We start from the raw sequence: 23,181 nt of genomic DNA, 5'->3' as shown, positions 1-23,181 counted from the left end.
CACAGAAGGCTCTCACTCATCCACAGAGTGGATCGAATTTATTCACAATGTGCATATAAGGCTCTCACTCATCCACAGAGTGAATCGAATTCATTCACAATGTGCATATAAGGCTCTCACCCATCCACAAAGTGAATCCAATCCATACACAGAGTGAATCAAATCCATTCACAATGTACACAGAAGGCTCTCACTCATCCACAGAGTGGATACAATTCGTTTACAATGTGCTACAAAGTCCTGCAGTCTATATTACAATGTGCATGGAGCTTCAGGAGATCTGATATACAGAGTGCTATAACCTGCAGGACCTGTGCACAAGCATTCTAGCAGGCTGGTGAGGAATTGTACTACAAACCTGGGATCCAGTAGTGGATATTGAGTCATTGATCCATGATGCTGTAGAGGAGAAGGCCATTGACTTGAAGGCTGAATTCTGCAGCTCCATTCATCATGACTGCATCGCACTTCTCATCCTCATACATGATCTCCAAATGGTATCCCTTCTGAACACCGAATTCAGCTTTTCCCTTGCCCGCCTTTCCCGTGCCTTTGCTGAATCCCTCGAACAACATGAGCACCTCCAAGATGAGCTCTCTACCCTTGTAAGCAGCCCCCAATTTCTGCTCCTCATTGCATCCATGTTGGACATGGCCTGAAACTTTGACTACAGCCCCCTTGCCCAGACCCTCCAGGAGGCCACCTAATCCTCATTGAATGGGGGGTTCAACTCCAGATGATGGCTCTGCTTCCCATTCCTGCTCGATCATATCCAAGTCTTTTTGTACCTCCTCCAGTTCCTGATGTAGCATGTCCCATAGTGATACCTGTGCATCCATTCATGATTTGTATAGAATGACTCTAAAAGCCGCATAGTGGTGCTTTGAAATAGAACCATCTAACTCAGTCAGAATGTATGAGCCTTCTGTATTGCGTCGGATGATGACAATCAGCCCAACATAGCGTGGCTTCAACTTTCAGTTATGATCAGTTTCAAATTGCAAGTTTCGTACCAGCACCAGGTCTCCCACCTCAAACTTAAACTTGCAGATCATGTTCTTAAATGCTTTCTCGAACTGCTTGATCGACTTGAACTGCATGGTCCAGACCCATCTTCAGACCTTCTGCAGGTTCTTATGCCTCTTGAGTAGCTGTCGTGCCCATACTGCCAGAAGCTGTTCCGTCGACATCAGCTCATCCATGGCTGGAGAGAGGTATGTAGCTTCTGTGAGGTCGAATAGAAATACTGGCTCCACCCCATGGACCATAAAATATGGAGACTGCCCAGTACTCTTCTAAATCGAGACCCTTTCCACTCAGAAGACAGCATGTATAACCTTTAGCCAGTCTGTCACATTTCCCTCACTGCAAACCTTCATGGCCACTTCCCAGACATCGAAGTGCCACCATTCCATGATACCGTTTACTTGAGAATTGTATGCTGAGATCTGAATGTGTGTGATTCCATACTGTTTGCGGAGGTACTTCAGTGCCACAATGAATGGTGCTCTGTTGTCCGTGACTATCTCCACGACTGCTCCCCACCAACAAAGCACTTCCTCAAATAAGAATGCCCTGAGAGTCTTTCTGGTCTCTCACTGCAACATCCTCCACTCAGGTCAGAACAAGAGCACACACTGGGCCTGCACAATGTGCGTGTATCCGCCCACTTTCGACATATGCATTAAATCCACATGTCGCTTCTGGAACAGTCCCGACACGTGCACCATTGGAGGGGGGTACATGGTACTTGTACACCTTCTGAAGCTGACATTCATGACAGGTTTGGACGTACCTTTGACATCCTGGTCAACGTATCATCACCAGAACCACTCCAGCAACCTCGTCCAGATGATAAAGATGCCTTTGTGACCTAGCTCATCATGAGCTGTCTAGAGCAAGACATAATGGTGAGCCTGGTTTGGAACCCACTTGTGTCATCCCTGAGCATCCCTCTGCCATAGCTGACCTTCCCATACAAAGAAATGTGCCACCTTGCAGGCAAACCTGTTGAACTCCTTCTCGTTCAGTCTGTTCAATTTTTGTGGCTCTTCAAGAAAGCACTGGATTTTCTTCACCCGCTTGTCTGCCTTCTGAGCTGTTGGCATACAGAGAATATCTACATTTGTGACCTCCTCGGATGAGAACACTGACATGGTGCCCATTGTATCTTGCTCACATGTGCTGTATCAGCCCCGAAGCCTCATTTTGGGGCTAAGGTTGACCCATTCCACTGTGAATGTGCATGCTTCATCGATTCATTCTTCGAAGTCATCTGGTTCAGACTCATCTTCAACTGCCCCAGGTCACCGCAAAAGTCCGTCCACCACCTCATGTCGTGCCACTGGAACATGCACCAGGTTGAAGTCAAAAAGGAGAATCCCAGCTATTCAGCAGTTGATGGTTGCATTGGGTTGAATGTTCAGATTGTTAAGCATCCCTTTGACATATTTTGCATCTACCTCTACATCGAATGTCTTGAGCCTGATCAGATATATCTGGTATGCCCGCAGCACCCTAAATAGTCCAAAAAGTTCTATCTTCACCTGAGAGTACTGTGATTCCCACTCATTCCAGGTAATCAATCCAAAGCGGCTTGAATGCCATCATTTTTGCATGTCCAGCTGAAACAAAATGAACTCTACTGCTATTACTGATGAATAGACTGAAAGGATGACCTTTCCCCCTGAAGTATAGCTGATTGGGATGAGAGCTTCTGAGTTCATGACCACATCCTTGAATATCTGCATAGCCTGCACATGCTTGTCCCTCCACTCAAAATCTGCCTCCTTCTTGAGCAGGGTGATAAGAGGCTTTGCAATCTTCGCAGAGTCTTTCACAAAGATTCATATGAGCCTGCACATTCCCAGAAACCCCCTTACCTGTGAGACCATCTTGCACTGCGGCCAGTCCCAAATCTTCTGCACTCAGGCCTCATCCGGAAGCCACCCCACATACGTACATTGGTGCCTGACAATGACCACCTCCGGGATGCATAAATAAGCCTTTTTGCTCAAAAATGTTCCTCCGAAATGTTTCATCTGATGTATGACCTGGTTCATATTTTGGAAGTGCTCCCATACAAATTGTTGAATCTCTGGGTTCTCAGGAATATTCTAGTACCCACCCTCCAGAAGCTCATAATGTGTCTCGGGCCCCTTCACTGGCACATTGTCGATGAAGGAAACAGCGACCTCTGGTATCTCATTCTGCAGAATGTGCATCACATCATTATCATGATTTGCAATGAATTGGTATAGCCCATCAGAATCGAGGTAAGCCAGATAGACCCTAGCAGAGTCTGGAAGGAGGTCAAGTCCCAAGACTGCTGGTCGAAAGCAACAAATAGGTTCAGGCATCCATAGCACCCACAAGCCCTGAAGGATTCCACCAGATGCTCCACCATCGGAGGGACTGCTGAATCTTTAATTGCTATCCTGTTCAGCAGCTGCAGGTCATGAATCAGCTGGAGTGACTTCCCGTCCTTCTTGACAATGCAGAACCACCTTGAACGATATGATTAATCTTGTCCTTGATGATCTGTACCACTTGTTCAAATATTCTCAGTGATATTGGCATGTTCTTGAGCACCCATGAAATGTGTTCCACCATCGGGATGACCACCTGATCAAAATACTTGTCCTGAAACTGTCCCTTCTCCATTTCGTTCCATGCAAATGCCGTGTCATGTGCACACATTAAGAAATCTGTGAGCTTCACATCCTCTGGCTATAGAAAACTGTCACCCATGACATTAAGTGCATTACACCTCTCTCATGTGTACCTCCCCCAAGGCTTAAATTCGGGTGGGTGGACCGGTAAGGTTGGAAGCTCCTCCAGCAGCCTTGCCAGTTTTCTTTGCACAATTTGGAACTCTTCTGGTAATGTGGTCATGATGGGCTTGACCCGGTTAGCCACATTCTTGTAGACAAATACTTCTGTCTCTTGTTTCTCAACCATGACCCATCCCATCTTCCCATGACTCCACACTCTCATCTCCTCAGTTCAAAACCCAGTCCAAAGATTCATGCACTCACATCCCGTGTCATACAGCAAAGAAAAATGTATTTCAGATTTGGTGACTTTACATGGGATGCAAGATGATGTGGAACTAACAGATGCAGTTTCAGACTGTACTCAGCTCTTTTCTGTGCACGCCTTTTTCTCCTCAGGGTGTGTCTCTTTTATGGATCTGTCTATCCTCCCCTTCAGACTCCATTGAACAGTTCACGGCAATGTGAGCACATACACGGAATACAATCCTAATATCACATCTCCTTGAGCTATGCCCAATTTATCAACCCATGAAAACCTGCGAGGCTCAGATCGACTTTCTGTTGCATGGTCCGTGCTTTTGTTGGTACCATGACCTGTTCCCCCAAGTGTGGGTCTGTGATCATGATTTGCTGCTCTCTGGAGGTAAAGTCTCAAGTCTCGCAAGCTGCCATAGCAAAGAATGGCTGTTCTAAGAGGATTTTAAATGGTGCATGGTGCACTATCTGGACATGTGTCGCAATGATGATTGACCCGAAGTGGAGCTGAACACATGGGAGCTTCCTGATCATCTTCTCTACTGAGGTGTTTGCAGTTTTAAGCAGGATTGCTCCATCTGGGTTGAGAGGGGCTCTGAGGTCTTTCCAAATGTCCTCTCGCATGATGCATATCTGCGTGCCCTGATTCAGAATACACTTGCACTAGAGCATGTCTTTGATGATCAGTTCAACAATCTGAAGTGGGAGCAATCCCTTCATAGGCAACATTGTCTTAGAGGCTGTCAGAAATATGCTCTCCTCACCCACATCAACCTCATATTCATCTGTGACTTCTTCGACCCAAGCAGTTGTTGCGACATGCTTTGGGGTGATCAGCTCCTTGAGGTGTTTCCATGGCTTTGAGGCATGCTGCATAAGTTCTTCAACAGTGACTGTTATGGGTAGGTCGAGTATTTTTTCAACTAGCCTGGGAAAGTTCTTCTTGTCTTCGATCAGGGTGCAGTACCCATAAATGGGCTGCGAGGCTGAAACCCTCCCCGGAAGTGAACTTGCTTTAATTCTAGGTAAGCCCTTCTGCACTCTGTGTCCTTCCCTGGGCACAACCTTATCTTTTCCAGGCTTGCCACTGACCACCTCAACCCCATCGAAATGTACTCTTCATCGATCATTGTCCATCACCTGGAACACATGCTCCATTTCATCCACATTTCATGATTCATCGATGACTGCCATGTTGACCTCATGCACTTCTTTAAGTATATTGACTTGGTGTGGTGGCTTGTCCCTTGATTGTGGAGTTGCAGCAGACTGTGCCATTTCTGGGACAGATGATCTGAGGTGCTGTGAGTACCAGGAGTTAACCTGGTCCTGCATGTTGTTTCCAGGCAGTGCCCTCAGAACATACCCTCTGTCGAGCAGTCAGATGTGACCATTCTTGTCACGGTATACCTTTCTGGCCTTGATGTCTTTGTCCACTTGGGGACAATGGCTCATGAAGTGATCTGGTCCATTGCAATAGTTGCAATTGCAGTTCGTGGTGTAGCCTGTCATGTTTCTGAGGGCTCCTGCCACAGCCCTAGCTGCTGATGTGGTGGCCAGTTCTTGTGATGCATAACTTTTCCAGTGACCCTGTCCACCTGTGTTAGACTGAGCCTGACTCTGTAAGAAGCTCATCAGGTGTTTCACCGACTTTCGCAGGTCCGCAATTTCATCAGACTGGCTTGATCACTGCAGCAGTTGCCCTGGAAGCCATCCCACCAGTTGTAGTATTTGCAGCTGATTCCATGGTGGGAGCAGCTGGAGTAATTCCTGAACTGCTTGCACTCACTCCACCTCCAAGTATACCATAGCTACCCCCAACTAAACCTACCCCCACCAGAGTCTTCCATAGCTACCCCCAACTAAACCTCCTCCACCAGCATCATGGACATTGTTCATGCTCCATGGATCATCCAGGTGATGGTTTGGGTGCAGTATCTTGCATTGGAGCAAAATGGTCACTTTCTCGGTTGGGTGGAATCCCCCTGACATACCACTCATCCTGGGCTGCAGGTGACACTCATTTCATTCAGATCAGGTAGTTCACTATCAGGGCAAATTCACAGAAATAGATAGCTTCTTCAGCATGAGTGTGAATGTCTTGGGCAAGTGCTTCAGAGATGCACTGTTCCAGGTCAGCAATGGTGTAGAGTCAATTACCCTCTGCCTCGGGGTACAATTCAAAAATCTGCTATCTGAACATCACGTAGTCAGCCATTGCTGTCATGGGGACCATAGACCATAATCCCTCCTATTGTACGGTGAGGTAGCACAGTGCATAGTGAACATTTTGTGCACCTGTGAGTCCAGCCTGTATTGCCAGCTTGTCTAGGTCATCAAAGTATCGACACAGCTTTCAAGGCTCTTCATCGAATGTTAGAGCAGTTTTCTGTCCTCAGGCCAGCATCAAGAAGCCCATTCCCAGACCTTGTCCTGGTCCTGGTTCTGGTTCACCGCTGCCACTGCCTGATCCTCCTGATCCACCTGGTCCTTCACCTCCTCCTCCACTGCTGCCTGATCCCCCACTGTATCCACTGTCAAATCTGCTCGATCTGCTCAGGCCACTGCCTGAGTTTCTGCCCAGTTCACCTCCTCCCCCACTACTGCCACTGCTCCCTCCGCTACTGCTGTGAGATCCTCTGTTGCCTGGACCAGATCCTCTACTGTGCTCTGCCATGGTGAAAATCAGTATCTGTGGGGCGAACACTGACCGAGTCCCAGTTATGAGCTCCAGGAATCACTGAATAGTGACCATTGGGGCCATCTCACCTGATGCTCCTTCAGGCATGTAGGAGAGCATATGTTTTTGTTTTCGTACCTCGGACAGGGTCATCACTGTTTCCCTCAGTATCACAAAGTGCTCAGAGAGAATCACAGAGAGGTCTCGTAGTATGAAATCTTCTTGCCACGCTATGTCCATTACATCATCGTACATTGACAGTTCATATTCTTCAACTCCTGCCGTGATGCTGTCGATGAGAATTTTGGGGTACAGATTTTCAGTAGTCATTCTGAAATCAGATGCGGTCTCAATCGCTTCCTCAAAAATTTTGTTTGAAATGCTTGGCACTGCTGAAAGTGTTGATAAAGCTGAGGCATCTACATCCAGGGAGTCTGTTCTGCCCGACGCTCTTTCTTGGTAAGGGCTTGGGCCACCCTGACTTGGCTTCAGGTCTTCACCTTCCTAAATATTTCCCTCCTCATGGTAGGCTCCAGAAAATGTGATTGTGAGTACTCAGCTAGCTGTAAAAGGACAGCAAACAACTGAGTGGGGTGAAGGTGAAACAGTGTGGGAAAGGTCTGTGTCTAAAGGCAATGCAAGAGCCAAATGTAAAATATGATGAAGAAGTGAATCAACAAGGCAGCCAATAGACCAGCAGCCATGTAAAGTGTATGGGCCAAGATGATGTACATGAGATACGCATGATAGAATGGTTCCGGGATGAGTCTAATGACTTTTGGACAGAGTACAGAAACCTCGGGAGGCAGATGTACTGTCTCAGTAGCAATGTTCTGATGGTCGATCAAGCACATTCGACAGTGAGAGCAAAGATTCTGATTAGACTGTGAAGTATCATTTTCTCACCTTGCTTGTCTCGTTCTGAATCCCTTTGAGGGCCTGCCACTGTGGATCACCCCATCATGTCTTGTTCCAAATCCCTTGAAGGGCCTGCCACTGTGGACCACCCCATCACCTCTCATTCTGAATTCCTTGGAGGGCCTGCTGCTGCGGACCATCCCATCATGTCTTGTTCTGAATCCCTCACCTTCTACTCACCTATGTCACACTCCACTCACTGCATTCCCTGAGAGCTCATCCCTACCATCAGCCCGTACCACAGAAGTTTCCTTGTTCTCATCCTGAAGGTACCCCTGCTGCTCTTCGAACATCCCACCCATGCTGCCTCAACAGTTTCACCTGTTTCTTGGCCCATGCTCATATGCTGGGTTTTCCTGGCATCATCTTAAACATGGTCTCCCATCGATACCTCATTCAGTCCACAGCTGCAGTCCTCAGACACATCTGCATCTCAACCCGCTTGCCCCTTCTCGTGCCCCTCCCAGCCATTGCCACTCTCCACCCTATTCTCATCTTGCCATGTCTCACACACCAGATGGCATCCCTGGTAAACAGCAATCCATCTACACCCTGTGCATACATCGATACCTTCTGCTGCTCAAGGCTCCATCCATGAAACGCATACATGTTCTGTTCAATTCACGTCCCGCTGTGGTTGAGTGGAATAAATGGTGCCACTGAGTCCAATCCCTCCTGGTATGTGTCCTATGTCTTCTTTTCTCCTCCATTTGGATTGACCCATAGCCTCAGGAGCTTGCTGACACTGCCTGCACTGAGCTCACCCAGACTGGAATGCAAGTGCCACCAACTGACTCCTTTGAGTGGGTCAGTGATCTCCATGCCCTCACTGCCTTCCCCTTGTCACACGACCACAGTTTAAGGTCAGCCACAATGGTTGGGGATCTTTTCTCAGATTCTCGATTGTGGCAATGCTTGCTTGACATGCTCAGGTGAAGATCGTTGCACCCCAACATTCTCTCGTCCGAAGCTTTCACCTTCCTTTCACTCCAACATGGCCAGCCTTCAGCTGTGTCATACACCTCCATGCCTGTAGAAGCTGGTGATGATCTGGACCATACGCTGCATCTGGAGGACTTTTTTTGGAGGCAACGGTTGGTTCTGAGGTTGTGTCCCGAGGTTTGGAGGGCCCTGTCCATGTAGACGATTCATAGCACAGTCTTAATGTACCTGTCCTGCCCTGAACGTGATGTACTGTTCTGCTCTGAGCTTGCTGTTAAATGTTAGGAGCACAATTATAGTGAGGGCAGCCATGCTGGCCATCTCACAGCATGGGTGGGGACTAGTCATTTGAGAAGCATGTTGAATGGACCATGGTGGTATATGATAGTGCCTCCTCCCACCCACCGGGGAGGGTCGTATCAGTATCCCATTTTTGTTGTCTGCACCAGTGTATGTTCTGTATAGCCTGAATAGACATTTATCATGCTCACCTGTCCTGATGCAGCTGCCCTGCCTGCTCCTGTAGTACCTTAAAAGAAAGAGGAAGGTTGGAGCCCACTTGACTTTGGCCTTCCTGCCCTGCAAGTCATGTGCTGGGGCATGTCCTTGAAGAAAACTGTGCTTCCATGCCTTGATGTCCTGCAGCACATCTCTGTGGTCTCCTCTCACATGATTCATGACCTTCCATCAGTTATACTGTGTGTGCACCCTCAGCTTGCCCATCTAATTGATCACTTCTCTGTGGCTTCTGCCTCATATCTTTTGGAGATGTGGGATGCATTTTTACCCCAACTCCGTATTCAGAAAAGTCTGTGAGTATGTTGCCACACTCGATCTGCCTTCTATAGCCATACTCATTCACCCACAGCTCGACTTGCAGAACTACATCACCATTAAAGCCTTCCTAGGGAAACCCTTGCCATCCCCACTCAGGTGGTCTGCCCTTCATCAACCGATAGCACTGTTTCATGTGTGGAGGGCCCGAGGTGAGGAGCTGAACTGTCCACACCTTGACCTGGCCCCAAAGACCTCCTACCTTAGACCCGGACCAACTCTCCTTCTCATGACACAATCTATGACACCCCCCATCAGGTTCACACCCTCCATTGAAATTCTCACTCTTTCACCCTTTATGGCTGCACTTGTGGCTGCCAGAAATCTGTCCGAGTCCATGTCTAACCATGCCCATCAAGTCACTGTAATCGAAGATGTCGTAGTGTCCATGTACCATTCCCTTGAAGTGAGATACAACTGCATTTTTACTCATGCATGCATGACCCTGAAAGAACACTTAACGCAGACACTCGAGGCCTCAATGCATGAAGTGATAGAAGATGAGATTGTGAATATAAAAAGTGACCTGAACACTGCAGTTCATCATGACTGGGTCATGTTACTCACACTGGTGCACGATCTCCGAGACATGTCCCTTCCTAACACTGAGTTCACCTTCACCATCTCTTGCCTTTCCTGGGCATTCACTGAAGCCCTCCATCAGCACAAACACCTCTGCGATGAACTCTCAACTCTCATCACTAGCCTCCAGTTTCTTCTTCTAATTGCCTCCGCAATGAACATGACCCAAACTTCGAGCACAGCCCCTCAACCTCCCCCTCTGGGATGACTCCTGATCTCTCCAGACTTTCTCCCCCACTTTCTCTAACTTTTTCCCTTTCTCTTTCTCTTTCTCTTCCTCCCACCCCTTCTCAATTGTATTCAGTTTCCCCTGCACCTCATCCAGCTCCTGATGTAGTACGTCCGTTAAAGACACCTTCGGGTCAGTTTGCGACTTGTATAGAATAACTCTAAAAGCTGCATAGCGGTGCTTTGAAATAGAACCATCCAACTCAGCTAGAATGTAGGAGCCCCCCATGTTGCATTGGATCATGACCATCAGGCCCACATATCATGGTTTTGACTTCTGATTGTGATCCGTCTCGAATTGTGAGTTTCGTACCAGCACCAAGTCCCCTTCTGAGAACACAAACTCTCAGATCATGTTCTTGAATGCCTTTTTGAACTGTTTGATCAACTTATACTGTGATTTCTTAATCTGTCTCCTCACCACCTCCAGGTCCTCTTGTTGCTTAAGTAGCTGTCAGGCCCAGACTGCAATGAGCTGCCCTGTCGACATCAGCTCATCCATCGCTGGAGAGAGGTATGTCACCTCAGCCAAATTGAAAGGAAATATTGGCTCGACACCATGGACCATGTAGTAGGGAGATCGCCTGGTACTCTTCTGAATGGAGACCTGCTCAGCCCAAAACACAGCATGTATCACCTTCGGCCAATCCATCATGTTTCCTGTCCTGCACACCTTCATGACCACCTCTCAGACATCAAAATTCCTTCACTCCATAATCCCATTCACCTGCGAGTTGTATGCCAAGATTCAGATGTGCGTGATTCCATAGCACTTTCGGAGGTGTTCCAGTGCCACTACGAATGGGGCCCCATTATCTGTTATGATCTCAGCCACAGTTCCTCACCACGAAAGCACCTCCTTGAACAGGAACATCCCGAGAGTCTTCCTGGTTTCTCAGCAGAGCATCCTTCACTCAGGCCAAGCTGTTAGTGTGCATTAGGCCTGAACAATGTGAGTGTAACCTCCAGCTGTCAGCATGTGCATCGAGTCCACATGTAGCTTCTGAAATAGCATCAGGATAGGTACCATCATGGAAGGTACGTGATACTTGTATACCTTCTGGACCTGGCACTTGTGACATGTCTTGACATACAATTTGACGTCCTGATCCAGATAGGGTCACCAGAATTGCTCCAGCAGGCATGTCCACACAATGAAGATTCCCTTATGACCCAGTTCATTGTGCACCACCTGAAGCAATCAATACTGCTGGGACTCATCCAGTACACATTTATGCTGCTGCTGGGGATCCCTCCACCATAAGTGTCCATCTCTGATGAAGAAGCACCCTGCCTCATGAATGAATCATCTGAATTCCTTCTTCGATAGCCCCTCCAGCCATCGCAGATCCTCCAGAAACTTCTGTATGCCCCTCAACCTCACATCAGCCTTCCTTGCCTTCACACCTCATGGAATGTCCTGTTTATCAGCCTTTCTTGAGGAGAATACTGACACACCTTGCCCGATCCTGTTCTACCCACTGCATACTTTTCTCTGCCTTCCCGGTCCATTCCCAGATTGACTCATTCCACCATGAATGCACATGCCTCATCAATTCATTCCTCAAAATCATCCTCCTCCAGAGTGTCTTCATCCACCTTCAGGCACCATGAGAGTCCATCCATTGCCTCGTGCCGGACCACCGGAACATGTACCAGGTTAAACTTGAACAACAGAATTTCCGCAATTCAGTGGTTGATCATCACATTCGGTTGGATATTGAGCATCCCCTTAATATACTTCACATCCACCTCGACATCAAACATGTCCAGCCCGATGAGAAAAATGTGGTACACGCACAGCACCTGGAACAGTCCAAAGAGCTCAATTTTTGCCTGTGAGTACTGCAACTCCTGTTCATTCCAGGTTATTGACCCAAACCAGCTCAGCTGCCACCACTTTTCAGCATCCATTTGAAACAGAATGAACCCCATCGAAATCACTGAAGAGTTGACTGCAAGGATGACTTTCCGCTTAGATTGATAGTTAATCAGGACAAGTGCTCTGGAGTGCATCACCACATCCTTGAGCCATTGCATGGTGGACCTCTTTCTTCAGCAGGGTAGTAAGTGGCCATGTGATCGTCGTGAAATCCTTGACAAAAATTCAGACAAGCCCACATATTTTGAGGAAGCCCTGCACCTGAGACACCAATTCACATGGTGGTCAGTCCCTAATTTTCTATATCCAGGACTCGTCCAGTAGATGCCCCGCATATGTGCAGCGATGTCTGATGATGACTACCTCCGATATGCACAAATAGGCCTTATATCTGGAAAACATTTTCCCAAAATGGCCCATATGATGTAAAATCCAGTTCATGTTCTGGAGATGCTCCCAAATGAACTGCCTAATCCCCAGATTCTCTGAAATTGTCTCATAGCCACCACCCAGAAGCTCGTACTGCATCTCGGGACCCTTGACCGGAACATCATCCATAAAGGGAACCGTCACCCCAGAAATCTTATTTCACAGAATATGCGTAACATCTCCATGCATGATCGTCATGGAATTGATGTATCCCATGGGTATCGAGGTAAGGCAGAGCAAGCCTAATGGTGTCTGAAATGATGTCAAGTCCCATGACCATTGGTTCAGGATTCGCTGATAGAAGGCAATGAACAAGTCCAAACTTCTGTAGCATCTCCATGCCCCAAATGATTCTGCAAGGTGCTTGACCATCGAAGGGACTGCATTGTCCTTAATTGCCACCCCGATCAATGACTGCAAGTAATGTACCAGTCGGAGTGACTTCCCATCTTTCTTGACCATGCAGAACCACTGGGACCGATATGATGAGTTCAAAGTCTCATAGACCCCCAAGTCCATCTTGTCCTTGATGATCTGCATGACTTGGTCGAAGATTTTTGAAGGAATCAGCATGTTCTTTAGGATCTACAGGACATGTTCCATCATCGGAATTATGACCAGGTTGAAGTACTCCTCCTGAAACTGCCCCTTCTCTGACTCATCCCAGGTAAAGGTCTCATTGTGAGTGTGCATGAAAAAGTCGACTAGCTTTGCCTCCTTGGGCCAAAGGAAACTGCTGCCCAAAATGTCCAGAGCATTGCACCATTCCTGGGTGTACCTGCCCTGAGATACGTACTCCGCTGGACAAGTTGACAGCACCAGAAGCCCTTCTAATGGATCGGATGGCTTTCTATGCACGATTCAAAACTCTTCAGGTAGAGTGATGGCAATGGGCTTGACTTGATTGGTGATCTTCTTGCATGCTAAGACCTTCATTTCCTGCTCCCTGACTCTCAACCCCCTGCCTCTTCCTGATCTCACACCCTCATCTCTTCCATCCAAAAACTGCCCAGAGGATTCTCATGCTCATGTCCCATGTCATACAGTGAAAATAAATGTATTTCTGATTCGGTGACATTACATGAAACTTGAGATGATGAAGAAATTACTGACACAGTTTCAGAAGGTACCCGGCTCTTTTCTGGGCCCATTCCCTTCTCTCTGAGGTGTATCCCTGTTCGCATTCCACCTTTCCTCCCCTCCAAACTCTGTTGAACAGTCTTCGGTGACATGATCACATATACGGAGTACAATCCTATTAACACATCTTGTCGAGCTAGGCTCAATTCATCAACTCTTGAAAATCCAGCTGTGCCAGATTCACTCTGCATTGTGCAGCCTGAGCTTTTGTGGGCACCACAACATGCTCCCCCAAGTGCAGGTCCATGATGGTGATTTGCTGCTCCCTGGAGGCAAAGTCTCAGGTCTCGCATGCCAAGGTAGTGAAGAAAGGCCATCCCAGAAGTATCTTGAATGGCACATGCTGACTGACTTGGACCTGTACTGTGATGATGACCATTCCGAAGTAAAGACACACACATGGAAGCTTCCTGATGATCTTAGTCACTGAAGTGTTCACGGTCTCGAGTAGGATCGCCCCGTCTGGGTTGAGTGGTGCTCTGAGGTCCTGCCAGATATCTTGACGCATTATGCAAATCTGAGCACCTTGGTCCAGAATCCACTCGCACTGCAAGGTGTCCTCGATGATTGATTCTATGATCTGCAGCGACAACGAATCCTTGGTCAGCAGCATAGTCTTCGAGGTGGTCAGGTACATGCTCTGTTCACCTTCATCATCCTCGCCCTCATCTGCCACTTCCTCAATCTGGGCCATTGTCACCACATGCTTTGGGGTGATGAGCTCCTTTAGGTGTTTTTGCAGCTTCGAGGCATGTTTCATGAGCTCGCCCACTGTAACCATCACTGGTAGATCCAGTATTTTTTTGACCAGCCCCAGGACATCCTTTTTATCCTCAATTAACATGCAATATCCATAGGCAGGCTGCGAAGCTGGGATACCCCCTGAAAGTGAAGTGGCCTTGATCTCGAATGGTACCTTCTGCACCGTGTGACTCTCTCCAGATGTAACCTTCTCCTTGTTGGAACTCCCCACAACTACCTTGACCCCATCAAACTGTACCCTTTGCCTCCCTTCATCCACTACCTGCAAGACCATTCCCAATGTTCCTGCCCTCCTGCCTCATCGATGACCACCATGTTTATCCCATGGACCTCTTCTAGAATATTAACCTGATGCGGGGGCTTGTCACATGCCTGGGCTGTTGCCATAGACTGTGCTGTCATTGTTGCCGAAGCCCCAAGATGCTGGGCATATCAGGAGTTGACTCGTTTTCTCATATTGTTTCCAGGCAGCACTCTCGGGATGTACGCTTCATTCAGCAATCGAACCCGACCATTCTCATCATAATAGACCTTCCTGGCCTTTATGTCCTCGTCCACACATGGGCAGCATCCCATAAAGTGATCCAGTTCATCGCAGTAGTTGCAGTTCCTATTGATGGGGTACCCTAAGCCAGCCATATTTTCCTGTGCTCCCACTGCTGCCCTTGCTGCCAATGTGTTCATCGACCCCTGTGCTGCATAATCTCCTCAATGACTCTGCCCACTGTCCGACTGAACTTGACTCTGCAGGAAACTCGTTAGGTGATCCACCGACTTGTGCTGGTTTGCAATCCCATCCAGCTCCTGCTTAATGGTTGTTCCAACTGCCTCGAGACTCATCCCATTCGCAGTTACAGGCCCCATCACATTGGTTCTCCCTTGTTGCCCACCCTGAACTGTTCCCACACCCCCAGAACTCATTCCGCCCCTGAGAATCCCATAGCTCCCTCCAATAAGACCTCCACCAGGTAGGGTTTTCTGCATGACGTCGTGTACATTGTTCACATTTCAGGTGTCATCAGGATGGTGATTGAGATGAAGTATCTCACAATGAAGCAAGATCGTCACCTTTTCAGCCAGGTGAAAACCCTAGATGTACTGCTCATCCCATGCTGCGAGTGAAACCTGTCCCATCCAAATAAGGTAGTTCATGATCGGGGCAAATCATGGAAGTAGATTGCCTCTTCAGAGCAAGTATGGACACCTCAGGTGAGAGCCTCCACAATGCACTGCTCGAGATCAGCAATGGTGTAGAGATGGTCACCTTCTGCCCCTGGATAGAGCTCAAAGATCTGTTGCTTGAAGAGGGCATAGTCTGCAGTGGATGTCACAGGGACTGTCAACCATAGCTCCTCCTGCTGAACCATTAAGTAGTGCAGTGCATAATGAATTCTCTGCCCACCGTAAGTCTGGTCTGTACCACCAGCTCCTCCAGGTCATCAAAGTATCATCTAAGCTTTCTAGGTTTCCCATCAAATGTCGGCGCCATCTTCTGTCCACATGCTGGCATAATGAAACCTCTTCTGGGTGCTTGCCCTGACCCCTGTCCTCCTCCTCCTCCTCCATCTGGTCCTGGTCTGCCACCATTGCCACCTCCACCTGATCCTCCACTTCTGCCTCCTCCTGGTCTGGATCTGCCACCTGATCCTACATCACCACTGCTGTCCATGCCACTGCCTCCACTACCCAGTTTGCCCGATCTGCTAAATCCTTTTCCTGCATTACTTCCCTGTCCTGAACCTCTGCCACTACCTCTGTCCCCACCTCCTCCTCCTCCTCTGCCTCTTCCTCCTCCCATGTATTTCTCTGGGTTTCCAGATGCTGTAGCATGTCCTGCTGCTGACAATACTGGAATCCAGGGCATGTACCTGGACTGAGTTATGGTGCCCGTTTGCACAGGAGTCTGAATCATGGTCGTCCACCCCATTTCAGCAATAGTCAGTATAGCTGAGTAGGACACAGTGTGCTTTCACTTCCTAACCTTGGGCAGTGTCTGCTCAATTTCCCTTGTAATGGAGAAGTGACTGGGAAGGATTGCTGAAAGATCATGGAGGATGGAGTCCTCATTCCGAGCCATGTCCATTGCATCGTCATATGCTGAAGGCTCATACTCATCCGTCTCGTCCTCTCGTTCACTGATCAAAATCTCCGAGTACAATCTGTCCATGCTTGGTGCAGGCTCAGATGCAGTCTCGATGACTGTCTCTGAGTTTTTGTCTGAAAGGCTGAGCGTTGCTGAGGAAACTGATGAATTTAAAATGTCCACATCTGGCAAGTCTGACTGTTCCTGTCTCCTCTCCTTGGCAAGGGCTTGGGTTGCCCTGACTTGACTCCTGGTCTTGACTTTTTGAAACTTTTCCCTCCTCATGGTGGGCTCCAGAAAATGTGATTGCGAGTACTCAGCTAGCTGTGAAATGACAGCAAACAACTGAGAGGGATGAAGGTGGAACAGTGCATGGAAGGTTTGTGTCTAGAGGCAATGCAGAAGCCAAATGTAGAAGATGGTGGAGAAATGAATGAAAGCAATGCCCAAAAGGACAGCGAGCCCATAAAGGACATGGCCCGGTGTGATGTACATGAAGTACGTGCAATAGAACAGCTCCGGGGTGAGTCTGACTGGCTTCGGATGGAATACAGGAGTCTCAGGATGAGGGCATACCATGTCTGCTGCTGCACTCTGCTGGTTCACAAGATTCATTTGACAGTGAGAGCAAAGATGAGAGTTCTGATGCATAGTAGAGTCTGAAGCCTGAGAGGAGAACTGAGACCACTGTCCCTGTTGCTGTTCACTGCTGTGCAAACCCCTTCACATTCTCTGGCTCATAGGTACATGGTCTGAAAAGCTCTCCCCATTCTCTATCTATGCATTCTTTAAATATCGCAATTCTGGAATGTGCTCACCCCGGTCCTCGCTCCCATATCTGACCACACTTGATCCTCAATCCATTGACTTGTTCCACTATTCCTCATTCTCTCAGAGGGCCTGCTGCTGCTGACCACTCCATCGCATTGTGTTCCAAACCTGCATTTCACTATTTGTTTCCATAGAGACCCACTCATTCCAACTCCTGGTTTGCCACCCCCAATGCTTGCCCTCCACTGCATTAAGTCCTGCCGACTTCCCCTGCAACCTCATAACTGTGTTCTCATTCACCTGCCTCGCTGTCATGATGGTTCACCCCTGCCCCAATCTGACCTCACCCCTCTGCCCAAGACTGGGTGCTCCCTCCAACAGCTTTTCATTGGCTTCACCCCCTAGAGTTTGAAGACCCACTCTAAGACTCTGTCCATGTCTGGGTCTTTGCCCATCCTTGCCCCTCATCTCCATCTCTTCTCCCACCCAGTCATATCTCACACCATGCAGGCTCAGCTTGATTCTCTGGCTATTACTTGCACTGCCTGGCTCCATCACTGCCTCCTCTTGCTTGAGGTGCTGGCATTCGAGCATGCCCATATTCCATCCAGGTCGCATCCCACTATGGTTGAGTGATATCACTGACACACTGCCGGTATTTGACCTGAGAGAACTCATTCTGTGTGGGGGCAGCCCGGAACACCACCTCACAGCATGGTGTCGATGACCTGAGCCACTGCACATTGGCAATCTGTGAAGGAGGTGCCTAGGGATGTGAGGGTGAGGAGTTCCCCTCATTCCTTGTTGGTCTCCTTTCGCTTGTAGCCTGTGTAAAGATCTTTCTGGTGATTGGCTTTGCACTTTGGTGCCTTGGGCTGCTCAGTGTCTTGCTGAGGCTCATGCCTGGTAGATATTGGATTGAAATGTGTGTCAAAAATGCTGCGCGCTACAGCTGACTGCTTGCACTGAAAATATGCAGCCACTAGTGTTAGACACTTAGCAGGGGTGTAGAAAATTGTCAGATCATTTCTAATGTCACGGCACTATGCCACAAACAAAGAAATGACAAATAAAAGAAAAAACCCAAAGGTAATCCCTGTGGCAGCACTTGTGCAACCAAAAGACTACTCACTGATGTGGAGCAAGTCTGGAATGATGATAGATATATATGAGGCTTGGTAAGCCTAGTAGGTGCGTATACGATGAGGAGAAACGATCTGAGGTTCCTCGCTCTATAGGCTGGTCTTATATACATGTACAGAGGCTTGCTTACCTAACTATCCTACTATATGTGGTACAAGCTATTGACTATACATGGAACAATGGGTGAGATGATCTATCCATAAGTAGAACAATAAGTGAGAAAGATCTGTCATCACCACAGCAACTGTGAGAGTATTATGCCTGTAATGGTTCCTGGCTAAACTATTAGAAAATGGAAGGCCAATGCATAACTATAGTCCTTGTTCCTATTGTTCCTAAAAGGGCACCGCTATTGTATTCCTGGAATAGACTGATCTGCCTTTGATTATCTACAGATTGCAGATTGATTCGGTAAGATGCTTAGCTATCTAATCTAATAATAAGATCAAGTAACATGATGTGAAATAAATCTCGGTGCCACCACTGCATTTTCCTTATCACATGACCATAGTTTGAGATCTGCCATGACAGTTGGGGATCTGTTTTCAGATCCTTGATTGCAGCAACACTTGCATGATGCACTCGGGTGAACATCATTGCACCCCAATGTTACCCCGTCTGAAGCTTCCATATCCCTTCTGCCCCAACATGGCCCATCCTCAGCTATGCCCTACACCTCCATGCCTATATTGCTGGGTGATGATCCGAACTGTATGCTGTGCCTCGAGGACTTCTCTGGAGGGGAGGGTCAGTTTTGAGGTCACATTCTGAGGCCCAAAGTATGCTGTCCATGTAAATACAATCTGTAGTGCAGTCTTGATATATCTGTTTCACCTTGAGAGCTTGCTGTCGAATATTAGAGAGTGGATTTATAGTGAGGGCAGCCATGCTGGCCACCTCACAATGCAGTCAGTCACCACCAGCTCCTTCAGCCTGTCTGACTTCACCACCATCCTTAACCATGACATCAACATGTTCTATGCACTGTTGGGTGACTTGTCATACTACCTGAACATGGGCACATTGATGATGACGAATTTAAGTGCACTCTCTTGGGTAGATGTTGAGCAGTCTCCTTATAGATTGAGCTATTCGAACCTGATGATGGCACTCGCCCACAATCACATTGACTTCCTAGACTTGCCTAGAGTCAGGCTGATGAAGCAAAGACTTTTGTTATTCATTGTGAGTCCTGCTTCCATATATATATTACCCTGTACTCATCTCATCGTAGACTCATATTTTCAACTCACTGTGCAGACATATCATCAGAAAAACTCAAATCAGCTTGTGGCTCGAGAACCTCTTTTTTGAGTTTTCTTGCTGGTTTTGGCTTTTACAAGCCAAAAAGCGCACAATAAGAAGCTGCCAATCTGGATAAAAGCCTAAAACAAGGAGATTCTGAGACTTTCTTGGACTTACTGTCTTTTTGGGTGGTGACAAGCAGATAAAAGGATCATAAGCCATATTTGAGTTTTCCTGATGATCCATTCTCGAATGGCAACACTGGTTCCCCTATGATGCATAACAAATCAGAGATTTCTTCCAGTTTGAGGACATGCAGCAGGAGTTCACATTATTCTAGATGATGGCTTGGCAACATAAGTGGTCAATGTTGAGATGAACACAATGACAGCATATGTCGGTCAAATGAAAAAGCACTCCAATGCAACATATGCTGTAAGTATCATGGTGCTCATGCAGCTTGACAACTAGGAGAATGTGATTATGTAATGTTCTTCCCCCACATAGAGGGTGACACTTCTGTTAAAGCAGTGGCTTTGTGGAGAATAGTGAAGATGCTGTCATTGCTGACACCAGTTAGCTTATTGATGTCAAGTAGTACTGTAACCATCAGTGGAATGCATAGTAGCAACACTGATATAACAATGTTCCACCAGTTTTTCCACCTCATTAATGGGAGCTGCATCTTTCAGTAGCAGCAGTAGGGTCTAGATTATGGATCCTGTTTTTGGTTCACCTTAGTGGCATTTTGTACTTACATTTTTTGTCTACATCACTCTTGATGTTATGTTCCTTGTCATCCACACTATGCACACTATGGCTTTTGATAACACATACATATTTGTACAGCAAATGGCAAAATTACACACTGACATTAGAAAACAACTACCACATTCAATAGCCATGTTCACAGACCAAGGTGTATGAAAGGGAGCCATTTGTAAAATAACATGTTAGGATCCTGTTGCAATCGCTCTACTGCATAATGCAATGCCCTTGCAGCCTGCCTATGATCTGGTGGACTATCATTAGTGAACAACTGGGAATAAACATCTTCTGCGACTTGAGGGGCAACATCATCCAGAATTGACCACATTGTTGCAATCACCCCACTATAGCCAATAAACAGCATTCTTGCAGCAAGATGAACAGCTTCATCTGCAAGTTTCTTATCACCAGTAGCTGTTTGACAGGCTGACAAAAAGGCCAATCCTCCCTGTGGATGTGTCACTCTGACAATGTCAGATAGCTTCAAGCGTTGGTTATTTGCAAGTTGTAGTCCACTATTGACTGGATTTTGGGAGTCTTGAATTCCATGACATGCAAAATGAACCCAGCTGCACTTTTGTAGCTTGTCCAGTACATCATCTTTTCTTCCATCAGACTCCACAAGCAAGACTTGCATAGAGTTCAGCCTGTTAAGCCTATCCTTTATCTTAGAGATTTCCTCTTGTGTACCTGGAAGCTGAAAGAATTGACCATCTGAGCTTGGCTGAGCCACAGCCAGTAGATGAATATTCTGTGGAATGTTGTCTTCAGATGGTAAGATAAGTGCACTTAAAGTGGGAGTATATGATGATATGGCAAATTCTGAGAGCTTGACATTTGATTCAGCTTTTCCATATATGCCTGCAGCATGAATGGGAAGAAATGCCAGAGGGCCTGTGGGACACCAAAAAATTTGACTTAGATTAGAGCATGTTGAAGTTTGTTTCTAAATCAATCATCAGTTCAAATAATGAAAGGAGTGAAATAAAGGCATACTTGATAATCAAGTCTATCCAAGACTGGTTTGACAATTTTGGACCATAGCTCAGAAAGTATACTTTCAAATGAAGAGTATGCTCCATCACCAGAAAACTCCATTTTTGCTGCCCTGTCATCTCTGTCAATGGTAGTAAAGATAGTGTGGCAAGGCTGATGAAGAGTTTCACTGGGCATTGTGCTTAGAGTGATGTCATCTTGGTCAATAACACTTGAGATGATGCGGCCTTTATTTCTGAGCAATGAATTCAGTGATAGTTCAAGATTTTGTGCAATTTGATAGGTGAGACCATCAAGAGAAAGGTGGATCACATCTTTTGAGCCAGACACAATCAATAATGCATCACAATGCAACTGACTGCAGTTTAGGATGATCACTGGCCCAGAATGTGCACACTTCAAAAGCTGAGCCAGCTTTTTTGGCATCAAAAATTGTTCAAATCCTAGCATGGACCGAACTTCAGCCAGTAAAAGTTCCCATTTCTGTGCAAGTGCACGGTGCTGTTGAGCTTCTTTCTCCAAGGTCTCTTGTATTGCTTCCTGCTTGTCAAGTCTATAGCTTGCTTGTTCTAGCTGCTTTGAGATCTGAGAAATTTTACTTGCAAGTGTTGGATGCTTAGTCTGCAGATCATCAAAGGGAGTACGAAGCTGCAATTGCTGTTCCCAGACAATTGAACGCCCTTGCTCAAGCCATTCAACAGCAGTGTTATAGTGTCCAAACTGGATGGCTGTTGCAGCAGCATCTCTAGCAAGACTTGCTGCCTGAGTAAGTGCACCATAGCGATCTGAAAAGGGCAATCCAAGCCATGCCAAATTTGGAAGCAAAGTCAATGTGACATTATAGGCCTCAAAAAGGGATGAATGTTGCAATGCATGTGCACATTGAATCCACTTTTGACCAGCATGGAACCTCACAGAAAAGGGGCCAGTGGATGACTTAGCAGCTAATGAATATTGAATCATTGCCTTTTCGAGTGCAGAGTAAACTGCATAATCATCTGATGTCAGCTGCACTGCTTTGTGCTGCATAACAATGACCTGGTCAACATCTGCCAGGTTAAGAAGATGTTGAAAGTGGCTGAAGAAGGAGTTTCCAAGGCTGTTTAGCTTGCTAGGCTTGTCTGCATGATCATCTGGTGTCAGCTGCACTGCTTTTTGCTGCACATCAATGGCCTGATGAAGATCTGCAAGGTTATCAAGATGTTTAAAGCGGCTGAAGAAGGCGTTTCCAAGATTGGTGAGCTTGCTACGCTTGTCTGCATGATTATCTGGTGTCATCTGCACTGCTTTTTGCTGCACAGCAATGGCCTCTTCAATATCTGCAAGGTTTCTAAAATGATCAAAGCGACTATTAAAGGAGTTTCCAAGATATGTGTGCACGTCAGGCTTGTCTGAATGATTATCTGGTGTCAGCTTCACTGCTTTTTGCAGCATAGTAATAGCCTGATTAACATCTGCAAGATCTCCAACATGATCAAAGCGACTCGAAAAGAAGGCTCCAAGATTGCTAAGCCAGCCAGGCTTGTTTGCATGACCATCAGGTGTCAACTGCACTGCTTGTTGCACCACAGTGATGACCTGGTTAATATCTGCAAGGTTACCAATATGTTTAAAGCACCAGAAGAAGGAGGCTCCAAGATTGTTGAGCATGCCAGGCTTGGCTGCATGATCATCAGGTGTCAACTGCACTGCTTGTTGCATCACAGTGATGGCCTGGTCAATATCTGCAAGGTTACCAAGATGTTTA

At 47.0% G+C, this 23,181-nt stretch overlaps 8 protein-coding genes across 8 annotated transcripts in view; 1 reads left to right on the top strand and 7 right to left on the bottom strand.

Annotated features, from left to right (window-relative positions):
* Positions 1–383: 383 nt before the first annotated feature.
* On the bottom strand, positions 384–2,156 carry LAESUDRAFT_763866 (uncharacterized protein; the record flags this gene model as incomplete). The annotated part of the gene is made up of 2 exons (XM_040913340.1): positions 384–703; positions 1,970–2,156. 2 exons carry the CDS (start codon positions 2,154–2,156, stop codon positions 384–386), a joined length of 507 nt encoding a protein of 168 aa, XP_040759004.1.
* Positions 2,157–3,774: 1,618 nt separating this feature from the next.
* LAESUDRAFT_664263 (uncharacterized protein) lies at positions 3,775–3,960 on the bottom strand (the record flags this gene model as incomplete). Its single annotated transcript, XM_040905105.1, has 1 exon — positions 3,775–3,960. The coding sequence occupies one exon, from the start codon at positions 3,958–3,960 to the stop codon at positions 3,775–3,777; it is 186 nt and encodes a 61-aa protein (XP_040759003.1).
* Positions 3,961–4,427: 467 nt separating this feature from the next.
* On the bottom strand, positions 4,428–4,691 carry LAESUDRAFT_664318 (uncharacterized protein; the record flags this gene model as incomplete). The annotated part of the gene is made up of 1 exon (XM_040905111.1): positions 4,428–4,691. A coding segment is annotated over one exon (264 nt), but the record flags the coding sequence as incomplete, so codon positions are not given.
* Positions 4,692–13,111: 8,420 nt separating this feature from the next.
* Positions 13,112–13,387, bottom strand: LAESUDRAFT_664251 (uncharacterized protein; the record flags this gene model as incomplete). The annotated part of the gene is made up of 1 exon (XM_040905104.1): positions 13,112–13,387. A coding segment is annotated over one exon (276 nt), but the record flags the coding sequence as incomplete, so codon positions are not given.
* A 559-nt stretch (positions 13,388–13,946) lies between these two features.
* On the bottom strand, positions 13,947–14,252 carry LAESUDRAFT_633037 (uncharacterized protein; the record flags this gene model as incomplete). Its single annotated transcript, XM_040903419.1, has 1 exon — positions 13,947–14,252. A coding segment is annotated over one exon (306 nt), but the record flags the coding sequence as incomplete, so codon positions are not given.
* A 1,381-nt stretch (positions 14,253–15,633) lies between these two features.
* On the bottom strand, positions 15,634–16,796 carry LAESUDRAFT_763863 (uncharacterized protein; the record flags this gene model as incomplete). The annotated part of the gene is made up of 5 exons (XM_040913339.1): positions 15,634–15,783; positions 15,947–16,069; positions 16,115–16,267; positions 16,326–16,331; positions 16,410–16,796. The coding sequence occupies 5 exons, from the start codon at positions 16,794–16,796 to the stop codon at positions 15,634–15,636; spliced, it is 819 nt and encodes a 272-aa protein (XP_040758999.1).
* Positions 16,797–19,292: 2,496 nt separating this feature from the next.
* On the top strand, positions 19,293–19,739 carry LAESUDRAFT_664280 (uncharacterized protein; the record flags this gene model as incomplete). Its single annotated transcript, XM_040905106.1, has 1 exon — positions 19,293–19,739. A coding segment is annotated over one exon (447 nt), but the record flags the coding sequence as incomplete, so codon positions are not given.
* An 838-nt stretch (positions 19,740–20,577) lies between these two features.
* Positions 20,578–23,181, bottom strand: part of LAESUDRAFT_664287 (TPR-like protein) — a gene marked incomplete at both ends in the record, with an annotated part of 4,198 nt that continues 1,594 nt past the window's right edge. The window contains 4 exons of the mRNA XM_040905107.1: positions 20,578–21,384; positions 21,435–21,553; positions 21,647–22,400; positions 22,473–23,117. Of these exons, the coding sequence (XP_040758997.1) occupies positions 20,578–21,384; positions 21,435–21,553; positions 21,647–22,400; positions 22,473–23,117 (2,325 nt within the window). The remainder of the gene's footprint in view (positions 21,385–21,434; positions 21,554–21,646; positions 22,401–22,472; positions 23,118–23,181) is intronic.

Source organism: Laetiporus sulphureus, assembly GCF_001632365.1.
Source record: "Laetiporus sulphureus 93-53 unplaced genomic scaffold LAESUscaffold_63, whole genome shotgun sequence".
Classification (NCBI taxonomy): domain Eukaryota; kingdom Fungi; phylum Basidiomycota; class Agaricomycetes; order Polyporales; family Laetiporaceae; genus Laetiporus; species Laetiporus sulphureus.
Note: the sequence above shows the minus strand (reverse complement) of the source record. Positions and strands in the feature narration are given on the sequence as shown.